General features: G+C 34.0%; 1 protein-coding gene across 1 annotated transcript in view; it reads right to left on the bottom strand.

Moving 5' to 3' along the window:
• Nucleotides 1–4318: 4318 nt before the first annotated feature.
• The window catches only part of LOC150100491 (SH2/SH3 adapter protein dreadlocks-like), a 61532-nt gene continuing 44560 nt past the window's right edge, over nucleotides 4319–21290 (bottom strand). The window contains exon 3 of the mRNA XM_090402750.1: nucleotides 4319–11538. Within this exon, the coding sequence (XP_090258876.1) occupies nucleotides 11332–11538 (207 nt within the window). The 3' untranslated portion in view covers nucleotides 4319–11331. The remainder of the gene's footprint in view (nucleotides 11539–21290) is intronic.

Here is a 21290-nt window from a genome sequence, read left to right as displayed (position 1 = left end):
ATTTAAAAAAGTGCAGAGTAAAAATAGTCATGTTTTGTGAAACATGACTATTTATAAGGCCACTGAAACTTCGCATATGACAATTTTGCAATTGCTATATACTGCAACACCTTTTCTGTTATAGTAAAAAAAAGTTTCCTGAAAAACAGGAGCAAAAGTAACTTTTCTTTAAATGTAAACTACAGGCGGTCCCTGGGTTACGGATGACCCCACTTACAGCATTGTGTAATTACCAACGGGATAATTAACAATTCGGGAACTAGTTTCTTTCGTGCATTTACACAAACCTGCACTTTATCACCCGTTATTTGGAAGTTAAATTTAAGTGCCTGGTCACACTTACCATGTTTGAAGATTGGTTCTTGAACTGTTTTATTCCTGCTGTGGTAAGTTATTGTTCATAAAAGAAAATCCCTTTAAAATTCTGCTTGTGAAACAATGAAATCCTGATTCTCCAACACCAGGTCCATCCTCTCTAGCACTGTTTCTATCATCTTCCGATTAATGTTAGCCTACCTTCTTGCCTCAGAAATGCCCTTTCCAGTAAGCAAGACATTGATGCAACCTTTAACATTCTTCTGAGATTTCTACTATCTAAGCTTTTTGTATGAGTTTGTTTTTATGTTTGGTTTGTTTGAAATAAAAGAAAGCACAAAAGTTTCTGTAACTTATTATTACAGTATTACACTGTATTATTATTGCCCCATATGCGGCATTATAGTATTGTTGTTGTTATTATTACCATATATGCACTGTTCATCAGGGATCTGAGTTATGTACAAATCCGACTTAAAGACGTTCTCAGGAACGTATCTCGCTCGTAACCCGGGGACTGCGTATACATAGGTTTCCTCAAAGTCCTTGATTAAATGAACAGACCAAGGATTCAAAATTCTCAGCTACTATGGCATACCCTTGCAAATAAGTAAAGCAAGTGTGGAACCATACCAGAATTATCATGAAAGAGTAGCAATTAATGTAGAGATGACTGAGAAGTTTCCTATTTCCAGAGCTCTTCAGGCAGTGTCTTTGGCACTATACCTTTTTTATTATTACCCTTGACTGCATTTTCAGATTCACAAGAAATGGATATGGATTAACTCTTGAAGATTTAACAAGCCAAACCCATATAAACAGTTTCAACTTACTTTGCAGATGTTAATCAACACTTAGACTGCTTAAAACTACCTAGATAACCTAAGTGAAAATGCAGCCTTGATTGGATTGGCAGCACAGTAAAACCAAAGTTCTAAAAAAACAAAAAAGAAGAAAACATTTAGCTAAATGTATACACTGACCACCCAGCCTAATTGGCCGAGTGGTCAACGTATCTGCTCTTCAGCCAAAAGGCTGCGGGTTCGAATCCTGCTGTGGGCTTGGTTGTTTGCGATTGTCTGTGAAAATACTAGTGGTAGTGGTGGGCAGTAGATGGGATTGGTATAGTTGTGGTTCATTGTAGTTGGTGGATTGTGGGTGGTGGAGATAGAGTTGTAGAATAGATGTCCTCCCTCAATGAGTCTTTGGACTCCCCAGAGGTGTCAAGTAATAATAATAATAATAATAAAAATGACAATGCTCTCAAAGAAGCAAAATATGTTCAGAGGGCCAATTCCTACATTGATACTCTGAAATAGTGAAAAGTACAAAGCTCTTCAAACTTCATAAAAGCCTAATTAATATCTAGAAATTGAAACTGATCACCTCAAACAGCAAAATATGCCTCTGCAAAACCAGTCAAGCCTTATTTACATGTGGTTCCAAACATGGAACATTACTCAATCTATGATCAATAGCTTTGGGATAACATGCCTTAGATCAATATTAGAGTATAAATGACAAGATAAGATTCCCAATACTGTAGATTTTTTAAGAAAGTGAGCAAAGGATTAATTGAAATAAATGAAGTCAAATGAAGTGATTGAGAACACTGACCAACCTATGGTCGGTGTTCTTGCTCTCTACAGACGAACTAATGGATACAGAGAAAAACCAACAAACAAGCAAAATTCTTTTTGAAAATTAGACTAATACACAATCTATCATTTACTAATTGACACATAATAGTTGTTATATGCATATTTCTCTTTTCATTCCTGAATACGGTTGCCAGATTTTGGAAAACCAAATACAAGACATGGGTGAGCCATGTTCCATATTTGGTTTTACGAATACAGGACAATTTTGTTGAGTTGATTTTACAAAATAAAAAATAAATCTGGTATTTGGTTTTACAAAATAAGTATCAATACTTTTGGAACTGGAACTCGAAATGATCAATTTGTGTTTCTGAGTGTTAATGTGTTGTGTAATATCCGATCGTCCCCCATATGCAATACTAAACATTCGTCTACAGATTTTGCATTCAACTTTGTGGTTATGTTTTCCTTTTGCAATAAAATTCCATTCTTTTGAATAATCATTGTTAAAAATGCACTTTCTTTTTTTAATTGTTAAGGGCTTAAGGAAAGAAACAAAATTTAATTTTTCTTTGTATAATTAATAAAGAAAATTAATTTACCTCAGTCAGTATAGATGAAGCCCTTTGGGTAGAAAGACCTGGGTTCGATTCCAGTTGGTGACGTCAGGAAACTATCTGGTCTCTTTCGATGAAAGGTGAGTTAGCCAGTCTCATACAGAGGTAGGGGATTTTTTCGCCCTGAAACTTGTTTTTTTTTTTGTCCCCTAGAACACATGCATCTACAACCATAGCACACACTGGAAGGCATAGGGCTAGCCACCTTATCCTTGGGATGGGTACAGTTTGAAAAGGCTAAGGACAGCTCCATAACAGGCCACTAGGCCTAATATGTAAAAAAGGAAGAATTTACCTTTAATTATATATTTTATGTATTAACCAAATATCTCACATTCGAAAAAGGAGAGATATTATTGCTGGCCTGGTTAGCGTATCCGCTCTTCAGCCAAAAGGCTGAGGGTTCGAATCCCGCCATGGGCATGGATGTTTGTGATTGTCTGTGAAAATACTAGTGGTGGTGGTTGATGGCGTTGATGTAGATGATGGAGGTAGTTGCGGTTGGTGAATATGGAGAGTTGTAGAGTAGGTGTCCTCCCTCAATGAGTCTTTGGACTGCCTGGAGGTGCTATGTAATAATAATTATTGAAATAACATTCATGTACTGTACCGATACCGCACCACATAATGTCCAAATAAGAAACGTTTGAAAATAAGCAAATGCAATATATCTGTACAGAATTATAAAATAAAATGCTTATACTAAATAAAAAGTGACCAATGAACGGGACCGTCGCCACCATAAACTGTAAATACAATTAATTTCCTTGAATTGTCATTTTTATGACTTAGAAATCAATTTAAGTTGGATTATTCGAAGAGAATATTGAAAATTATAACTGCTTAACATAATATAATAATAATCTTTTCATTAAAATACAGGACATTAGGCTGTCCCTTACAAGTACAATACGGGACAGCAAAATTCAAAGTATAATACGGGACGTCGGGCAAGCCTATTCCTGAATAAACTATGATGATAATTATAGTTTTAATTTTCTCAAAACTTGTAACCATCATCTGACTCAACACAAGGGGCACTAGGAGTAAAATAATGGTTTATTTTTATTGAAAGACTTTTTAAATTTCAACATTGTGTAGTTTTATAATTTATAATTCCAAAAACGTTTGGGTCATACATTTTGGAAATTGTATAAACTTTTTCTGGATGTTACCACTCAATGGTCTACATCATTTCAGCTTCCTGGCTTTTTTTATATATATATATATATATATAGACAGTGTGTGTGTGTGTCAGTATAAGCTTTGCTATCAGTTTTATTTTGAACTTCCCCTCCTCCAAATTATACAAAATTATACACAAAGCTGGATAGAATGGTGCTTCTCAAAAGTAGCATTACAGTTATGAAGAGATTGTGGCAGATTTTTTTTTTTTTTTTTTTTTTTTCAAACTGAGTAACTTCTGTTGTCTAACATTAACCACCCAACCTGCCAGGACAAATGAAATATATCAACCATCTTAGGCTTCTACTGTTACCTCAATGATACATTTTGCATCCATGTTTTCAGCGATGTCTAAATATGTCATAGCCAGTGGGGTGTTTAAAAGGTTAAATGAAGCTATGATTCGTCATCTCTGTTGATTGTCGACTATTCCTCTCCTAGTACAATATACAGCTACTTATGAAGTGCTACATTTATAACTAATAGTTAAGAGAATTATCAGTACTCACAATTATATCCAGTAGTCAGAACTTTATTTTTCATACAAAAAGTTTTGATTTGGCTTTGTTTATTCTGAGGATAATAAACAAATCACATAAAGTGACGAGATTTTTATTGAAACAACAGTACTTACTAAGTAGCAGTAATGCCAGTCACAATAAGCCTTGAGTGGCCCTTTGTAACAAAAATGTCATGGAGTTTAATAAATAATACATGAAATGATTTAACACATAAGTAGTGGCAGCACATAACTGTCCAACATAGCTGCTAAAAATGAAAGTTATTCTTACAAATATGAGGGGGGAGGATAATCTCTTGGCACAGATTTAACAGTCTGGAGTGGCACTTAATCTATATATATACATATACCGACAAATACACTGCTCGTTTCAAGTACATTTTCCATGTAGGGGAAAAAATAAAATAAAGTATTTATGTAAACATTAAAAGAAGAGTACCCAATTAGACTAGACTTTGTAGTTGAAATGCTGCAAACAATCCACATATTTCAACTATACATTTAATTCTCTCAATTCAGTATACCACCTTTTTTTTTTTTTTTGGTGAAATCTGTTATTTTTGTTATTAAAAATTCATACTTTAAGACCAACCTCTCTTAGTTGTATATACTTTGCTAATATAGATATTAAAATAATTTAGGTTAAAGAAACACATCAACAATGCAGCTGCTCTGAAGGAAATAATTCTTAAAAAGTGAGTTGTTTCTTTGTTAGCAAAAACTGTTCAGGTAACCCCTTGTCTGGTCAAATGTTTTTAATCACTTACCTTATATGTTGCTGGAAGACGCACAACCAATATATTGACTTATTCAACAATCTGCAGATATGATGAAGTACAAAATTTACAAAAATATCAAAGGAAGATGTTTATTTTAACAACTTTAACTTACTAAAGAATAAACAGCATATTTGATTTTTCTTATCAGTATATCCTATGTAGTGTGGAATACCTCCTGCAGATAAATCCCCCCCCCCCAATCTCTCTCTCTCTCCCACAAAGAGGTTATAAACCTGATTTTTGAATGGCGAAATGTAAGAAAGGAAGATTGTTAAATTTAATATCAAGGTTAATAGTTCTTGAAACTTTTATGTGAGGATAAATCATTTTTTCTTACATAAAAGTGATTTCAAAAATTTTTGGAAAGGAAATTCTTTCATAAAATTTTTTCAGGAGAAAAAAATAAGCAAAGCTTATCACTATTTGTTGTCAAACAGATCCTTAAATAATAGCAAATAACACAAATTTAAACTTATTATTCCAAGAATCTGGCTCTCTTTCTCCTCTTAATATTTCTCAAATATGCATTCCTCCTTTCCACACAGAAATATATTGAAAATGCAATAACTATCAACTGAGTTTTGCCATACATTTTTTAAATTATAAATTACATTATATACACACACATGTTGATATACAATACTTTCAAAATTAATGTGCAATTCGAGTAAACACCACAGAATTATGTACCCACCAACAACACACACACAAATATACCAGATAAAACTAGTAATTACTATTACAACTTACATTCCATACTTTTCTAATATCTGACAATGATATAGCCAGAGAATGAATAGAAAAATTAAATGCAATATCTTTAATTGAAATATCACGGAAGACTTTATTTTGTTTCAACAGATATCTACAAGATAAAAAAATTTATAAAATTTTTAACTATAATAAAAAAAATTAGTATGCAACTTTATTACTTTTATTGTGCTTAAATAAAAATATACTGTTATTATTTACACTTTGATTAAATAGGATTTTGGATGTACAAAGTTAAATATGCAGGTGGAAATAGCATATAAACTTACTCTCAATGTGAGAATTATCTACAACTGCATATTTTTACTACTTGACTAGTACTAAATCTAATGTAGATATCATCTGCATAGATTGTTATTTTTGCACCACTTGAACATACAGGAAATTAGAAAGCATCCAGCATCTAGATACTTCAGTTATACTGAATAACTCTCATTAATCAATATGTTAAGTCCACAACTGATCAGTAGAATGCTACAAATCAGCTACATTTTTAATAATTACATGTTAACTTTTTTCAGAATTTAATATTTAAATAATCCCCCCCCCCACGCTGCCCTCAATAAAAAACATACCAGTTGTAAAGCACAAAATGTAATGACTTAATTTAGGGTTTTTCATATTAAAATATTATATACAGTAGCGGCTCGTGACTTGAAATCGTGGCGGTGCTGCAACTTTCGAAATATACATGCACACTGTAAGTACAGTGTATACATGTTTGGATAAAATATCAAAATTATGGTAAAAATTTAAAAAAAAAATTAAACATGAAAAAATATTGTTTATTATTGATAAAATTATACAGTTTGGTATAATTCAAAAATACTTAAAAATTAAAATATATTCTTTTGTTTCATGAAAAAATATTGTCTATTATTGATAAAATTATAGTTTAGTATAATTCAAAATTACTTAAAAATAAAATCCATTCCTTACATTGTAATTAAAGGAATGGATTTACAATTTTTGGACATTACAATTAAATCCTTTAATTGTAATGTCCAAATATTTAAAGAGATGGAGTAAACACAATAAGCACTATGAACACTCTATACTACTGGCGCAAACTGCATATAAATAACAGTGGAACTGAGTGATGGACAGTGCTGCATTACACCAATAACTCGCATCTCACTATGACGTGCATATGTTTGCAACCATAGCAATGTGGCACTGTGGTAAACACAGTGCTACTAGCATCCTTCGCCCTTCTAAGTGCTACAAGATGGATTTTTATTATTTCTTATACAAAATAAGAAAATTATATAGGATTGTTGATGATAAAATTAAATATTACAAGCAAATATAAATATATTTATATATGGAGAAAAATTGGGGATGCTGCAGTTCCACAGTGCCTATGCACGAGCCACCCCTGATTATATAATGTACTCCTAAAGTTCATGGGATAAAATGTTCTTTGAATTAAACAATGCTTGTTGTATTGAGTTAACGATGCAAAAAAAAGTAAATATGAAAAACGTGCTTGTGTTTGATATTACTACATACCGAAATAACAAAATTAAACTAGCATTTGTTCAAGCAAATTTATTATTCATAAAATTGCTTATAAATTCTTTCTAAAAGATGTCTGAAAGAAATTTTATACCTCATTTTTCTTAAATACTACTGATTTCACTTATGAAACACTGCACAAAATTTCTTCTCGACTGTAAAACTTTTCCTCTAAGGAATAAGTTGGAACAATGTCTAATAATCACAGTAATCTCAAGGCATGTTCTCAAGTAATCGTGTTAGAAGTGACTTTTTATGAATGTTGACTGAAAATATAAACTACCAAAGCCATCACAATCCATTACCAAGTGAAATTTAAACTGCTGTGGCTTGAGGAATTATTGCCATTTCTTTTCTGTAAATTATGACCATATTGAATGCAATATATAAAAATCTGAGCAATTTATGTGGCAAAAATGGTTACAAACAAATCATTTCTCATGTTTTACCATTCGTAATTCACTGTGAAACTTGGAAACATTCAGCATGCCTACAGGACATGAACTCAGATCATGGCATGTTCTCAAGTAATCATATTAGAAGTGACTTTTCATAAATGTTGACTAAAAATATGAACTACCAAAGCCATCTATTTGATAGATTGTCAAAAATCCTGCAAATTTCTTTGATTTGATATCATATTGTACATAAAAATGTAAAATGAGTTCAGATGAGAAATGGAAAATCACATGTTGTTTCAATACTGGTCTAACCAAGTGGATCCAACCAATAGGCTGTGGGCCCCAAAACCTCACAATTATGGATATTTGTGAGGACTTGGTGATATTCAATAAAAGATTTTCATTGTCCTATGTGAGATCGCCACTCTGATAATAAGCAGTGACTTGAAAAAATTCACTATTTGGTCTCTTCCAATAGATAAAAATAAATTCCCAGAAAGAGTTAATTTTTTCTCATTATTTTTTAAATATTACATATAAACAACACATCAATGTTTATTAACTTCTTATTTTAATATATTCCATTATTTTTAATACACTAACTTACCAGATGTCACAAGATTTATAGATATTACAGCATGTCTTTTTTTGACAAAGTCGTTTTTAGCATTTAGTAGTTTAATATCGCTGCTTCAAATCATTAAAATACTAATATCTGGTAATAAAGTAGTAGTATTCTTTGTGCTTCATTTAAAGCATTACGAAATTCCGCTAATGAAGAGAGCAAGCTTGGCTTATGTTCTTGTTCTGAATTATTTAATCCTATGGATGTTCTACTGAATTCAGATCAAAGCTCTGTGCTAAGACATTTCCAAATTCTCAATCATTTTGGAAGGTGTAACAACAAATACCAACAACATTATACAAGGTAAATGTCCAGGACATCCCAAAAGAACGTAGCTGTAATGATTCGAGATACCAAAATAAATGGGCCAAATCCATACACTGAGAAGTAACCCATAACATTACATTGCCAACTTCGTGAGACTTCCTTTTGGGACTACATACTCCCATAGAAAGCATTCTCCAGGCATATCCAAACACATCCACCCAACTGAAAGAGCACGTAGTGTGGCCATATGTTCCACAGGACTACTGCTCCAGTATCGAGGTTCTGAATCTCAGGCAAGTAGCCTTCTCAAGGAGCAAGAACTCAGGTCAGTCAACATTTTACATCTATTGCATCTGAGGATTTCCATTTCTTCACCTGTGCAACAGCATAAGAATTGTTTTTTCATGAGGCATCTGCCTTATCAACTTCCTGAGCTCTAATAGGACACAGAAATAGCACCTCCATAGCGCAATTGGAAGAATGACGGTACATTGTGCCCTTCGATTGGAAAAGGCCTAAGTTTGATTCTCGTTATGATGGAAGGAATCTTTATATGGACTTTTTCAATCAAAGGTGAGTTAGCCGATCTCATACGGAGGTAGCATGGTTTTTTTCTCCCAGAAACTCAGGTTTATCATTCCACATACAAGACAAATTGGCCATTCAGAACACATGCAATTTACAGGAAAAAATACTAGTTGTTGTGGTGATGGGCAGTAGATAGTATTGATGTAGATGATTGGTAGTAGACGTTTGGTGTAGTGGGTGAAGACAGAGAATTGTACAGTGGGTGCCCTCCTGCAATGAGTCTACAGACTCCTTGGAGTGTCAGAAATAATAATAATTCAGAATATGCATATTGTTTAGTTACATTTATTCTTCTGCAAATGGAAATTTGTCCCATGACTTTCTTGATAGTATATACGGTATTATGATTTCAGAAATAGATGGGAATACAGAACAGGAAATACACAACAGCCATATTTTACTAATAGAATACTCATGGATGTCACTTTTGTTATTCATGCTTTCATCTGATAACAATCATCCAGAATAACAGAAGTTTGCTTAACTAGCCAGATAGATAAAACATATCATACATGTTACGCTTTGTATCCATGCTATGTCAAAGGCATCCAAATCTTATTTTAATTTCAATGGACACTTCACAATCATAGTTTGAGAGGTCTGTAAGAAATAAGTCAGTGGTTAAAAACATAATGAACTCAACTTGAAAATAAACTATTAAGTTTTTCATTTAGTATAATTTTTCCTTATGATTACTAATTCATCATTGCTGTGTGTCAAATATTTTTATCCTACAGCAAAAAACGATATTTCCCCTTCCATTTTTTTCTATATTTCCTTTAGAATTCCCATCTGTATGTGTGATGCCTCCTCTACCAGAAAATAAAAATATGGCACTTGATGAAACCAATGATTGATTTCTCCCATAGTCTTAATCAATACAATTCCAATGAGAAAACCAGTAATGTTCTTAGTGAGCTTTAGGTTATATTACAGTTTAATATTTTCTGAAATATATAAAGAAATGGTCTAGCTACTCACTGATGAAGCCTCAATAAAGGCTGAAACCGGTCTGGGTAGTTACCTCCCACCATAATGTATAACATCATACATCTCCTATCTCCTAGGAGATGGGTTTTACATTATGGAAAATACTAAGAATAGCTATCAGAACTTTCTCTACCTTTGCTATGAGTTGCCCGAGTTTGTACTACGTGCATTAGCTCACGCTAGTAGTCGTCGATACTTATAGTTTACTATACTATATTCGGCATGAAATTCTCTGATTCCAATCTTTGAGTTTCTTATTTGGTTTTAAAACAATGTGGGATTTAATATCCCCTTAATTTAAATAATATAAAGAAATGATGTTCAAGTATAAAACTATATAAAGAATATGCCCCCCCCCCTTCCACTTTTTGTAATCTAATCCAGATGAGCCACTTCTGGAAGGGAATAAGATTATATAAATAAAAGATAGATAAATCAAGTTATACAGCACACTGATAGTCTAGTGTGCTTTGTAGTTGAATGCTTGGTAACTTACTGTATTTAAAAAACAACACATTGTTTCAAACTGGCAAAAATAAACAGATGTGCATTGTAAAGCTTATGCAATACTGACAAATAATAACATTTAAGTAATTGTAATGAAAACCAGGGCAGCAAGGTATAATTATTCTAGCATTCAATAGATAAGTTGCTGCACTTATATAAACAAAAATTAATCATTCCTTTTTTTTTTTTCTTTTTAACAGAGGATACAGTAGTTTTTTTTTTTTTTTATGCACTGAAAAACATTACAATTTCAGTGCACAAAAAAACACTATTCCAGACAAGGGGTTCAAAGGAAGTTCTATACACAACCAGTATCTAAAAGTGCATCAAAAGGTGTTAAAACTCACAAACATTAAATTTGCAGTTGTATACTGAAGTCACAGATTTTTAAGGTAACTAAAGTACATCTATGTAAATCTTGTAAATTATTATAAAAATATTAAATTAAAACTAATATATAGTTTATTCACAAAATGTCATTCTTTACCATTTCAATCATATTGACTTAGCTTAGGCTGCCTGATGAAAATAACCTCTGACAAATTTATTTTTGTAACAATAAATGCTTCTATCAGGATGCAATCTGATAACCATTTCTAAAGGATTTGCAGTGGCTCAAATTGTCTGGTTACCACTGCTTTTCCAAATCATATAGTTGGCTTCTGGAAAGGCTTTATAAGATATAACTTTTCTCCTCGTGGGCTAGTATATATAGGGGCACGCTTATAATGCTCCACCAGCTCATCTAATGTATTGAACCTACGCTGACCTATGCAGAATACCCCTTCATCCACATGAACTCTGAAATGTTTATTCCTTGTTGGTGCTTTTAGTGAAACAGAATAATCACCAACCTGTAAATGATAAAGGATATTTAAATTTATTTATTTTTTCTCCCTCATAACCACTAAGTGAATAATAAAATAAGTAACAATGCACTACACAATACTACACAACACCTAGGCTAAGTAGTAAATGTACCCAGTCTACAACCAACAGGTTGTGTGGGTGATGAATTTAATTGCACAGGCTGAGGCCTGAAGTGGCTTGAAAAATATTCATGCATGGTCTCTAGAGCAAGGTTTCTGAATTGTGTAAAAATAAATTTAAAAAAAAATACAAAAAATAATTTAGGTAATAATGTACTATAGATTTAAAAACACAGCTGGAGATTCTATTTTTAACTGGTTAGTTTTTTTCTGTTGTTAACTTTAACTAAGCAATGTTCACAACGAAGATCTGTGAATAAAGTCATTTCACAACTTTATGTTGAAGGTTTAATGGAATATTTACAGCACTAGGAAAGGAATTAAAAACAAATTTTAATGCTTCCAATATCAGGGATTACAATTAACTTTTGTAACACACACACACACAAAGAAAAACTAAATGAAACACACAGGTGACAAAAGTCCTATCTAGGTGATGCACCCACTACGGGCATTTGTGGGTGGCCTAGGATTTAAATTGGAGACCTCTGACAATTATTGTTTCCCAAATTTTGGAAAGTTTTATGCATCCATATATATTTAAATTCTGTTGATTTCTGAGTGCCACTGCAGATTCTAAAAGCAGTCTTTCCTTTTTAAATTTATTATGGTGGAGAATGGTGGTTCACTTCCAGGAGATCCTGTGGGTTGTATTCAAGACATGGTCTGCAAGGCCAGATCGACCACAGTTGTGACTGCAAATGTACGATTTGTGTTCTTTATACGGTACTTTATATACTCCAAGCACTGAGAGAGGAGGGAGCTAATCTTTGGTGGAATGGATAAGGGTAGCAAGTTTTTGGTGGGGCTTAAAAGCTGTGCAGAGGTTGTACTTTTTTTTAAAAGCCTAGCTATTTTTTCTAATGTGCCATGGATGTATGGGATGGTGATGGCATTTCTGAAATCTTTCTCAAGCAATGGCCAAGGAATGGAGGAGGAACTGATTATTATTTTTTAATTCTGCAATCGCTATAGCCATTGGAAAGGAAGGCATTGCATGTGGTTGAGTTTGGCTGAAAGAGAAGTTCCACTGGAACAAAGATTACGGGCTCTACTGGTTAGAATTTTAATAATGCCATTGTTGAGAGGGGTGGTGGTGGTGGGAAAGTTTGTGAATGTATCAGCCTGTGTGAGTGGGTTTTCTACAGTGAAGGAAGGGTTACCATTAGTAAGGCATGTTACTAAGGTGTCTAAGGAAGGGTAAACTATTGTTATTTTCCTTTTCCATTGTAAACTGGATTAATGGATGTAGACTACTGAGGTGACCGAGGAAGGAGTCAAATGTGTCTAGGTCATGAGGCCAAATAGAGAACACATCATCTACATATCTTAGCCAGACAGGTTTGAGAGGGAGCTGAGTCTATGGCTCATTTTTCAAAATTTTCCATGTAAAAATTGGTGTGTGTGTGGGGGGGGGGGGGGGGGGGAGGGTTGAACCCATAGCAGTTCCCTCTGTTTGTAAATATTTCTTCCACGAGAAATAACCAGAATTCAAACTTAAGTTTCCGTGATTTAGCAGTTCTGTGGGTAGTTTTTAGTTGAGACCACATCATTATGTAATTAAAAAGTTTAATAAAAATAAGCAATTAAAACCCGACAAGTTTCATAAGTCGTAAAACTTACATCATCGGTGGTATTGGTACCTAAAAGTTTTACACAACAAAAGCATATTAACAATTAATTACACATATTAGATGTTTTTGATTAATTCATGACTGTAACATAATTGATAAACCAGAATACAAATAGTAAATTTGTTACTGTATGCGTGTTGGAACATAGCTAGTTGTTCCTATCACGTGTGTCCTAGGTCCGTTGCAGTTAAAATTTGATGAAAGCAGACCATACTTGATTTTTATTTCATTGTGTAGGGATCCTAAGCATTAGTAAAGCTTCTTTAAATTTTCTTGTAAAACAGTTACAATCAATAGATGACATTTTTGTTTGTTGCCAAAGTACTTGATAGCCAGTAGTGGTTGTGATTGCATGGGAACAGAGGCCTGATTTATGCTCTCTTAGTATAAATCTCATAGTAAGGCTGCAAATTATCCAAGCTAGTGTCCTTATTGTACCTTCTAATTAAGTCAAGGGAATTGCTATTGTTGCTTTTCTTCACAGAGGACAATGTTCTTTAAAGAACGTTGTCCTCTGTTTCTTCACAGAATAATGTTGTCCTCTGTTTCTGTTTTCTTCACAGAAAAGAACTTTTCTGTGAAGAAAACTTCTTTGCATTCAAATTAACGATATACAGCAAAGTATATGATAAATACCAAATAATCCCACTTCTGAAGTGAACTCTTTTTTATGCTGTGGATTTCCTCCATCTCACTTTCATCATAAGTGAGTGTCGGGTCAAGCTCCTGATTTTATATAATCTCAAGTTTTGAGGGTCAGCAATAATGAGATTGAGCATATAAATATCTGTTTAAGTGGACTAATTTTTTATATATATCATAATCGTCAACTACTCTGAAGAATTAGAAAATCTAATGCTCAAAAAGAAAAGGGCTAACTCTGCAGTGAAGATGATTTTGTCATGGGGATGAACATTTGTGATTGTCTTTAGGTAGGAGATGAATTTCATAGTCCGAGGACAGTAGTGAGACCAGCTATGACATATGCTATGGAAACTGTGGCTCTGAGAAAAAATAACATCAGCAGGATGGAGGTAGCAGAGATGAGAAAGAGTATTAGTGCACACCATGTCTTTTTTGTACAGTATTAGTGCTCACTATGGTGTTACTGGGATCAGAATCTCATCAAAGACAGGAATGAAGCAGTACTAACAGAAGTATCGGAAATCAAAAATAGATGAAAAGAGTACTGTGAGAGGATAAGGAAAATTTGGAGACTTCCTAATTTTCCTTATCCTCTCACTAAGAACATTTCAATTTGGAACCCCTTCCATTTACAAACAATAAGGCCTCAGGTGCAGATGGGATCCCAGCAGAGTTAAGGCCACAGTAGATGGAAAGATAACAGTGTTTCATATTGATTACAAGTATATGGAACACAGGTTTATGGCCTAAAGATTGGAAGAAGTCAGTCTTCACACCAGTGCACAAGAAGGAGGAGATGAAAGATTGCAAGAACTATATAATTATTAGTTTAATAGATCGTGCAAACAAGGTTTTATTAAAGATCATTCTAAATAGGAATTGAGGCCAAAGTTGAGGCAGAGATGTGTGAGGAACAAGCACGTTTTAAGAAAGGTAGGGGTACCAAAGATCAGACCCTTTGCTTAGACAGATCACAGAAAAGTATAAAGAATTTAGACTTCCTATAGTAGTGTGTTTCATAGACTACTCTAATGCTTTTAATTGTGTTCAGCATGTGAAACTGTGTGAAGTAATGAAAATAATGGGTTTTCCTCAACACACTATCAGGTTGATAGCTAACTTGTACAGTAATCAAGAAGTCACAGCAAGAGCAGATGTTGGATTAACTGATTGGCTTCAGGTGGGCAAGGATGCATACTTTTCCCTTCACTTTTTTAGTATCTATGCTGAGGACATTATGCATGAAACATTGGTTGAACACAGGAATTAGGAAGTGTCAGATTGATCAGAAATCTGAGATATGAGACACAGTACTCCTTTGTAATGACAAGGAAGAACTAGGACAAATCCTTAAAGTTAATGAGTCAGGGAAGCTCCCGAGAAATTGTAACTGTTTTACAAGAAAATTTAAAGAAGCTTTACTAAGAAGGAATTGAGGAAGTAAGCAAGCTCAAATACCTAGGATTCATTATTAACACGAAGAATTGCTGTTCAGAAGACCAGGAATGGCTAAAACAATGGTCAGAGACTTGTCTAAAATCAGGAAGGATGTATCTATCTTTAGAGCAGTGGGTCTTAAACTTTTTAGTGATCGGCATCCCCTTGAATCTAAAAATAAGTTCTCGCATCCCCCTTGAAAAATGTGTTTCTATTTCTTTATTTAGGAAATTACATCTATTGTAAGATAATTTATTTATTGAAAAATAAACACATACATTTACATATACATACAAAACAATATCTCAATTTTTAATGGCTATGTTGTTGTTATTTATTCATAATAATACTTTTGAAGCGAGGCTCCTTTTTTTGAAAGAGCCACACGTAAGTCATCACTTGCATATAAGCGATTTCTGGCTTTTTTTTTTTATGTGCAAAAATGATGAAAATCCCATTTCACATAGGTAGTTGGTGGGAAATGGTAAAAGTGTCTGCAATGCTGCTTTTTTCAGCTGTGAATAAGGTTCTAAATGTGTACACCAGAATTGTTCTAAGTCCAGTTTTTCAAATTCCATTTGTATACGTGCATTGGCTCGTATTTCAATAAGATCGTCTTTTATTAAATAGCTGTCGTCCATCGAATCTGGGTCAAAATTTAGAAACTTCTCTCGCACCCCCCCCCAGGGGTGCACACACCCCAAGTTAAGAACCACTGCTTTAGAGGTTCTTAACTTGGGGATTCTGGGGGTAGCTGTTTTTCCAAAGGGTGACTTTTGGATGTAAGACCTGGAACCTAAACTGATAAGAAAAGGATGGTTGCTTGAGATGTGATGTTAGAAAAGATCAGCAGAAATTTAAGGCTACTTAAGGAAATTGATAAAAGAAAGCTGAAATACTTTGCACACATTGAAAGGATGGAAAGAAGACTTTGACATAATAATACAAGGTAAATTTCCTGGAAAAAGAGGAAGGGATAGACTGTCAATGCGATGGATTGATGGTGACTGACCTTCACAGTTGAGGCCTCCAGAAAAACATACGACAAGACCACCTGGTGAGGAAAGGTGTGGAACATTACCAAGAAAAGGAGTGACCATGTGGCATATGATGTCATCCAATGAACAGATGGATGGATCTGAACTATTTCTTTCCCCTCACAGGTATAAATAATCTTCATTCTGAATACAAACTTATTTTTGCAATGCATCATAAATTGCATCCCTTCCAAAAGAAAAGAAACATACAATCAGATCCATTTCAGTGTCATGATATAGTACTGTGGGTGTCAGCTTACACGATACTGCTTGACCATAATTTTCACACACATACGAATCCCCCCCCCCCACAGACTTCCAGTTGAATCAAGCAATGCAATTTTTTGATTCATCCATCTGATTACCATCTATTAACAACAAGGGCTCACTTCAGTGAGAACAGGTGTTGCAAACTCGAGGTGCCTGATGCTGGACTATGCATATGCAATATACGTCTGTTATCATCATCTGTAGGCTGGCCTTACTCTTCTGTCTTTTACCCCCCCGACCCCCACTCACCAATGCTATTAGAGGATCTGAGCCTATTTTACTACATTTTTACATCTCATGCAGTAGGTGTGTGCCTTCTCTCTCAGGTATTTTTTACTACATTTTTACATCTCATGCAGGAGTGTGCCTTCTCTCTCAGCAAAATGAATCTCAAAAAATGTCTAGTCAGAATGAAAGGATTGACCAAGTACCCCCCCCCCAAAAAAAAAACAAATAGAGGTGATTAGAATTGAATGCCGTAGCAGCCAAGGCCAAAATGTGCATGTTATCCCAAATGTATAATATCTACTCTCAGACTAATGACATACTCAACTCAAACCCAAATGGGAAGTTCTTTCTAGATAATGCAATTGAGAACACCATTAACATTCTTGCATTTAAACCAGTCTTCCAAAGAATTAAAACTTAGATTGAAAATCAACAAGCAGTGTGATTTAAGTATAAACACAAATATGTGCACAATCTCCATTCAGATTAAGAAATTGACAATTTTTATTTGGATCTCTTCTCTCTCAGAGATAGTACATGTTACTGGAAAATTGTAATGGGAGACTGTAGGCAAGAAACAAAAGGAAGAAAGTGTTTAAGTACACAAAGCATGAGCCAAAGAAATGAAAGAGAGAGAACAAAGACTTGTTGAATTTGCACAGTGCAGGGATTGTATATAGGAAATAATTTCTTTAAAAAGCGATTTAAACAAAAATGGATCTGAAGATCACCATACAGAGAAGTTATTAATGAAATTGATTATGGTGAACAACATGGAAATACTAGAAGATGTATCTGTTATCAACCAGTTTAATTATGATAGTGATCACAGGCAAGTGAGAGCAAAGCTAGAAAACATCAAGAGGAAAAGACTGAAATTGTTAATAAAAAAAAACACACTACAAAGTGAGGATATAATACACCATAAAGAAAAATTTGAGGAAATAATGGAAGGAAAGCAGCAAGAATTAATCAGGTCTTAAAAGGTGAAGAAGTCTGTTTTAGTCTCTTAAAAGTTTAAGAAAAAATCATTACCGGCATACAGAACTTCCAAACAAAAACTTACTTTAAGGGCACTTGATCTACTCAAAAAAAGGGAAGAATTAAGGAAAAGAAACCACAGAAGTAGCAAAGAAATAAAATGTGTGGAAATGTATGTGAAAGTTTGAAAAGAAATCAAAAACATCGGAAAACATAACAGAAGAATTTAGAGCATTACAGTAAACAAAAAAAAATTCTGAAAACGATCTAACAAAAGTTATATGGAAGGAAAAAATTTGATTCCAAAATTGAAAAATAAGCAAATAGTACAATACAACAGAGCAGAAATAATGAAAATAGCTAGTGAGTTTTATAGGGACCTATACTCGGACAATGAAATAGACAACAAATCCTCCACTATATTTAGATAAGACCAATACAGAACCACCAATCATAATGGAAGAATTATGGAAAGCCCTAAGTCCACAAAGAATAATAATAGTCCTGGAGAAGATGGTATATTAGCAGAACATGTAAAGTCACGAGATTCATGGTTTCATAAGTCCATATTAAATATGTTCAATGATATTTTAACTGCAGAAAAATTTCAGTGCAGTGACATAAATCATTTGTCTTTATTATATTAAAAGGATAGCAAGAATGATATCAGTAACTACAGGTGAATCAGTTTGTTATTACAATTGTTCAAAACGTTTATAGCTATTACATTAAATTGTATCAAGATTTTTGGATGATGCACAGCCATATGAACAAGCAGATTCAGAGCAAGATTCTCCACAATATTAACCAAGTAACAGAAAAAGCAAATGAATATAACATTCCTGCATATTTAGTACAATAAAACTTGTCCAAGGCGGAAACTTGCTGAATGTGAACAAATTATAAGTCGAGCCAGAAGAATAGCCATTACGGTGTTATTTATTTTGTATAATACGGAATCTGCCCAACGCAGAAACGGAAAGCGATATTTGAAGAATTTATTAACCACGTCGGCATCAATATGAATAAAATACATCACTCCTCTACACTTCGTATCCATCATATATTTCAATGTAATATCAATGGTATTACAATTTTAATATGCACTTCGCATCCATGGTAAACTGGACATATATATACGTCTTGGCTGGTTAGGTGGTTAAAAATTACTTGTATAAAGTGGAAAGTGTTTTAAAAATACACCTATATTTATTAGATTTTGACACTTGTGTTGCTTTTACTGTTTGAGAATTAATGTTGGTCAGTTTCCGGTAAGCCCAAACATTTCAGTAACCCAAATTTCAACAAACCAATCAGTTCATTTTTTGCATTATGGCTAAATCTCATGTGGCGTTGTCGCTAAACGAAAAAGTCAAAGTCATTGAAGCTAAAGAAAAGGATAACCTCTCGGTACGGGAAATAATGATGTGGTTTAAGTGTGGCAAAAGGCAAGTATACAACACACTTAAACAAAAGGATAAAATAATGAACGAGCGGCTGCAAGGAAATGGTCGAATGAAGAGGAAGGCAAAGGTAACCAGCAACGAGGAAATCAACGAAGTAGTGTGGGAGTGGTTCACGAATGCAAGATCAAAACATATTCACATATCCGGTCTAATGGCCCTAAGTGAAGCTCTCACAGTAGCCAAATCTCTCAGGAATGATCAGTTTAAGGCATCTATAGGATGGTTGGATAGTTTTAAGAAGAGGCAAAATATTGTGTGGAACAAAGTCTGTGGGAAATCTAAAGATGTGGATGAAAGCTTAGTGAGTGAGTGGAAACCAAACTGCTAGAATTGATTTCACCATATGAACCTAAAAACATTTACAATGCGGACGAAACAGCATTGTTTTTTCGGGCATTACCAACAAAATCACTAGCGGTTAAGGGAGAAAAGTGTACCAGGGGAAAAATGTCCAAAGAAAGATTTACGGTGTTATTGTGTGGGAATGTGGTGGGAGAAATGTAAAAGCCTCTTGTGATTGGAAAAGCAGCAAAACCAAGATGTTTCAAGAACCTGAAAATTAATAATTTACCAATGATTGGAGAAACAATAAAAAAGCTTGGATGACTGCAGCTACAATGGAAGAATGGTTAAACATATTTAATGCAAAAATGAAAAGGAAAATAGAAATGTCATCCTTTTTCTTGACAATGCTACCTGCCACCCAAAGGTGGCAGGTAGCATTGTCAAGAAAAAGGATGACACTTTCAAATGTGAAAATCACCTGGTTCCCAGAAAATGCAACAAGTGTATTACAGCCCATGAATATGGGTGTTATTTACATATTCAAATCACTATAGGCGATTTCTGATGCAATCTTTGATTTTGAACGTAGAAGAAGCCAATAGCTCTTACGCATTAGCAAGATCTGTATTGGTTCTGGATGCTGTGAAATGGATCGGGCTGGCAGTGAAGCAAATTAAAGCAGAAACAGTAAAAAAGTATTTTGCTAAAGCTGGGTTTGGGGAAAGTGATATGGCAGATAATTTGGAGGAGGCGAGTGAAAACATTGCTGCAATATCCAATCTCTGCCGAGGAAAAGAACTTTCCTGTGATACAGAAAACTCTGAGTGATGACCATCTAGCCACACATTACAGTTTTGAATCTGCTACAGCTCTATTCGCAGTAAGAAATACACAAAATGAAGATGTGGAGGAAGAAGGAGAAGAGGCAGCTGGAGAACAGGATATTTCGATGAAAATTCGTACACATGAATAGGCCTTTCATTGAATCATCAGTGAAGTAACACAGTTTGCAATTGATTCAAGTTCTTCCAGCCTTCTTGAACTATTGTATACGGTTAAGGACTGCATTCAAAAAGACATGATCACAAAAAAGTGGAAAAACAAGTTTCTTTGTTGGATCTGTGGAAGAAATCTCAATGAGTTGTATATTGGAAACGTGTAATGTGCAGTGTAATAGAGCATTAATACTTTAATAATGTATTATTATTACTATTATTTTAATAACATAGATCTACAAATATCATTACTTACAAGAGCCGGCGCTGCCGATTTTCACTCATAAACAGGTATGTACCATATAACATGATTTTAATGGATTTTAAATTTTTTTGCAATTTTGTATAATGCAGAAACTTGGCCAATGTGAAAAATATATTCGGTCCCTTGCGAATCTGCTTTGAACAAGTTTTACTGTATTTGTAGATTCTGAAAGAATCTCTAAGTATCTACATCAGTCAGAAATAAAAAACAGCTTAAAACAACACACCATTCCAGCAAAGCACATCAGATTATTAAAAGTCAAATCAAAATTCAATAGCTAATATAAAGTTAGAACATCAAGGAAAGGAATCTGGTATTGGTAAAGGAGTAAGGCAAGCAGATATCCTATATCATCCAAATTGTTTTCTGCTACA

The sequence above is a fragment of the Typopeltis vanoorti genome, chromosome 13 (assembly GCF_054136105.1).
Source record: "Typopeltis vanoorti isolate ZY-2024b chromosome 13, IOZ_Tvanoo_1.0, whole genome shotgun sequence".
Taxonomy (NCBI): Eukaryota; Metazoa; Arthropoda; class Arachnida; order Uropygi; family Thelyphonidae; genus Typopeltis; species Typopeltis vanoorti.
This window is presented reverse-complemented; position numbering and strand designations above follow the sequence as displayed.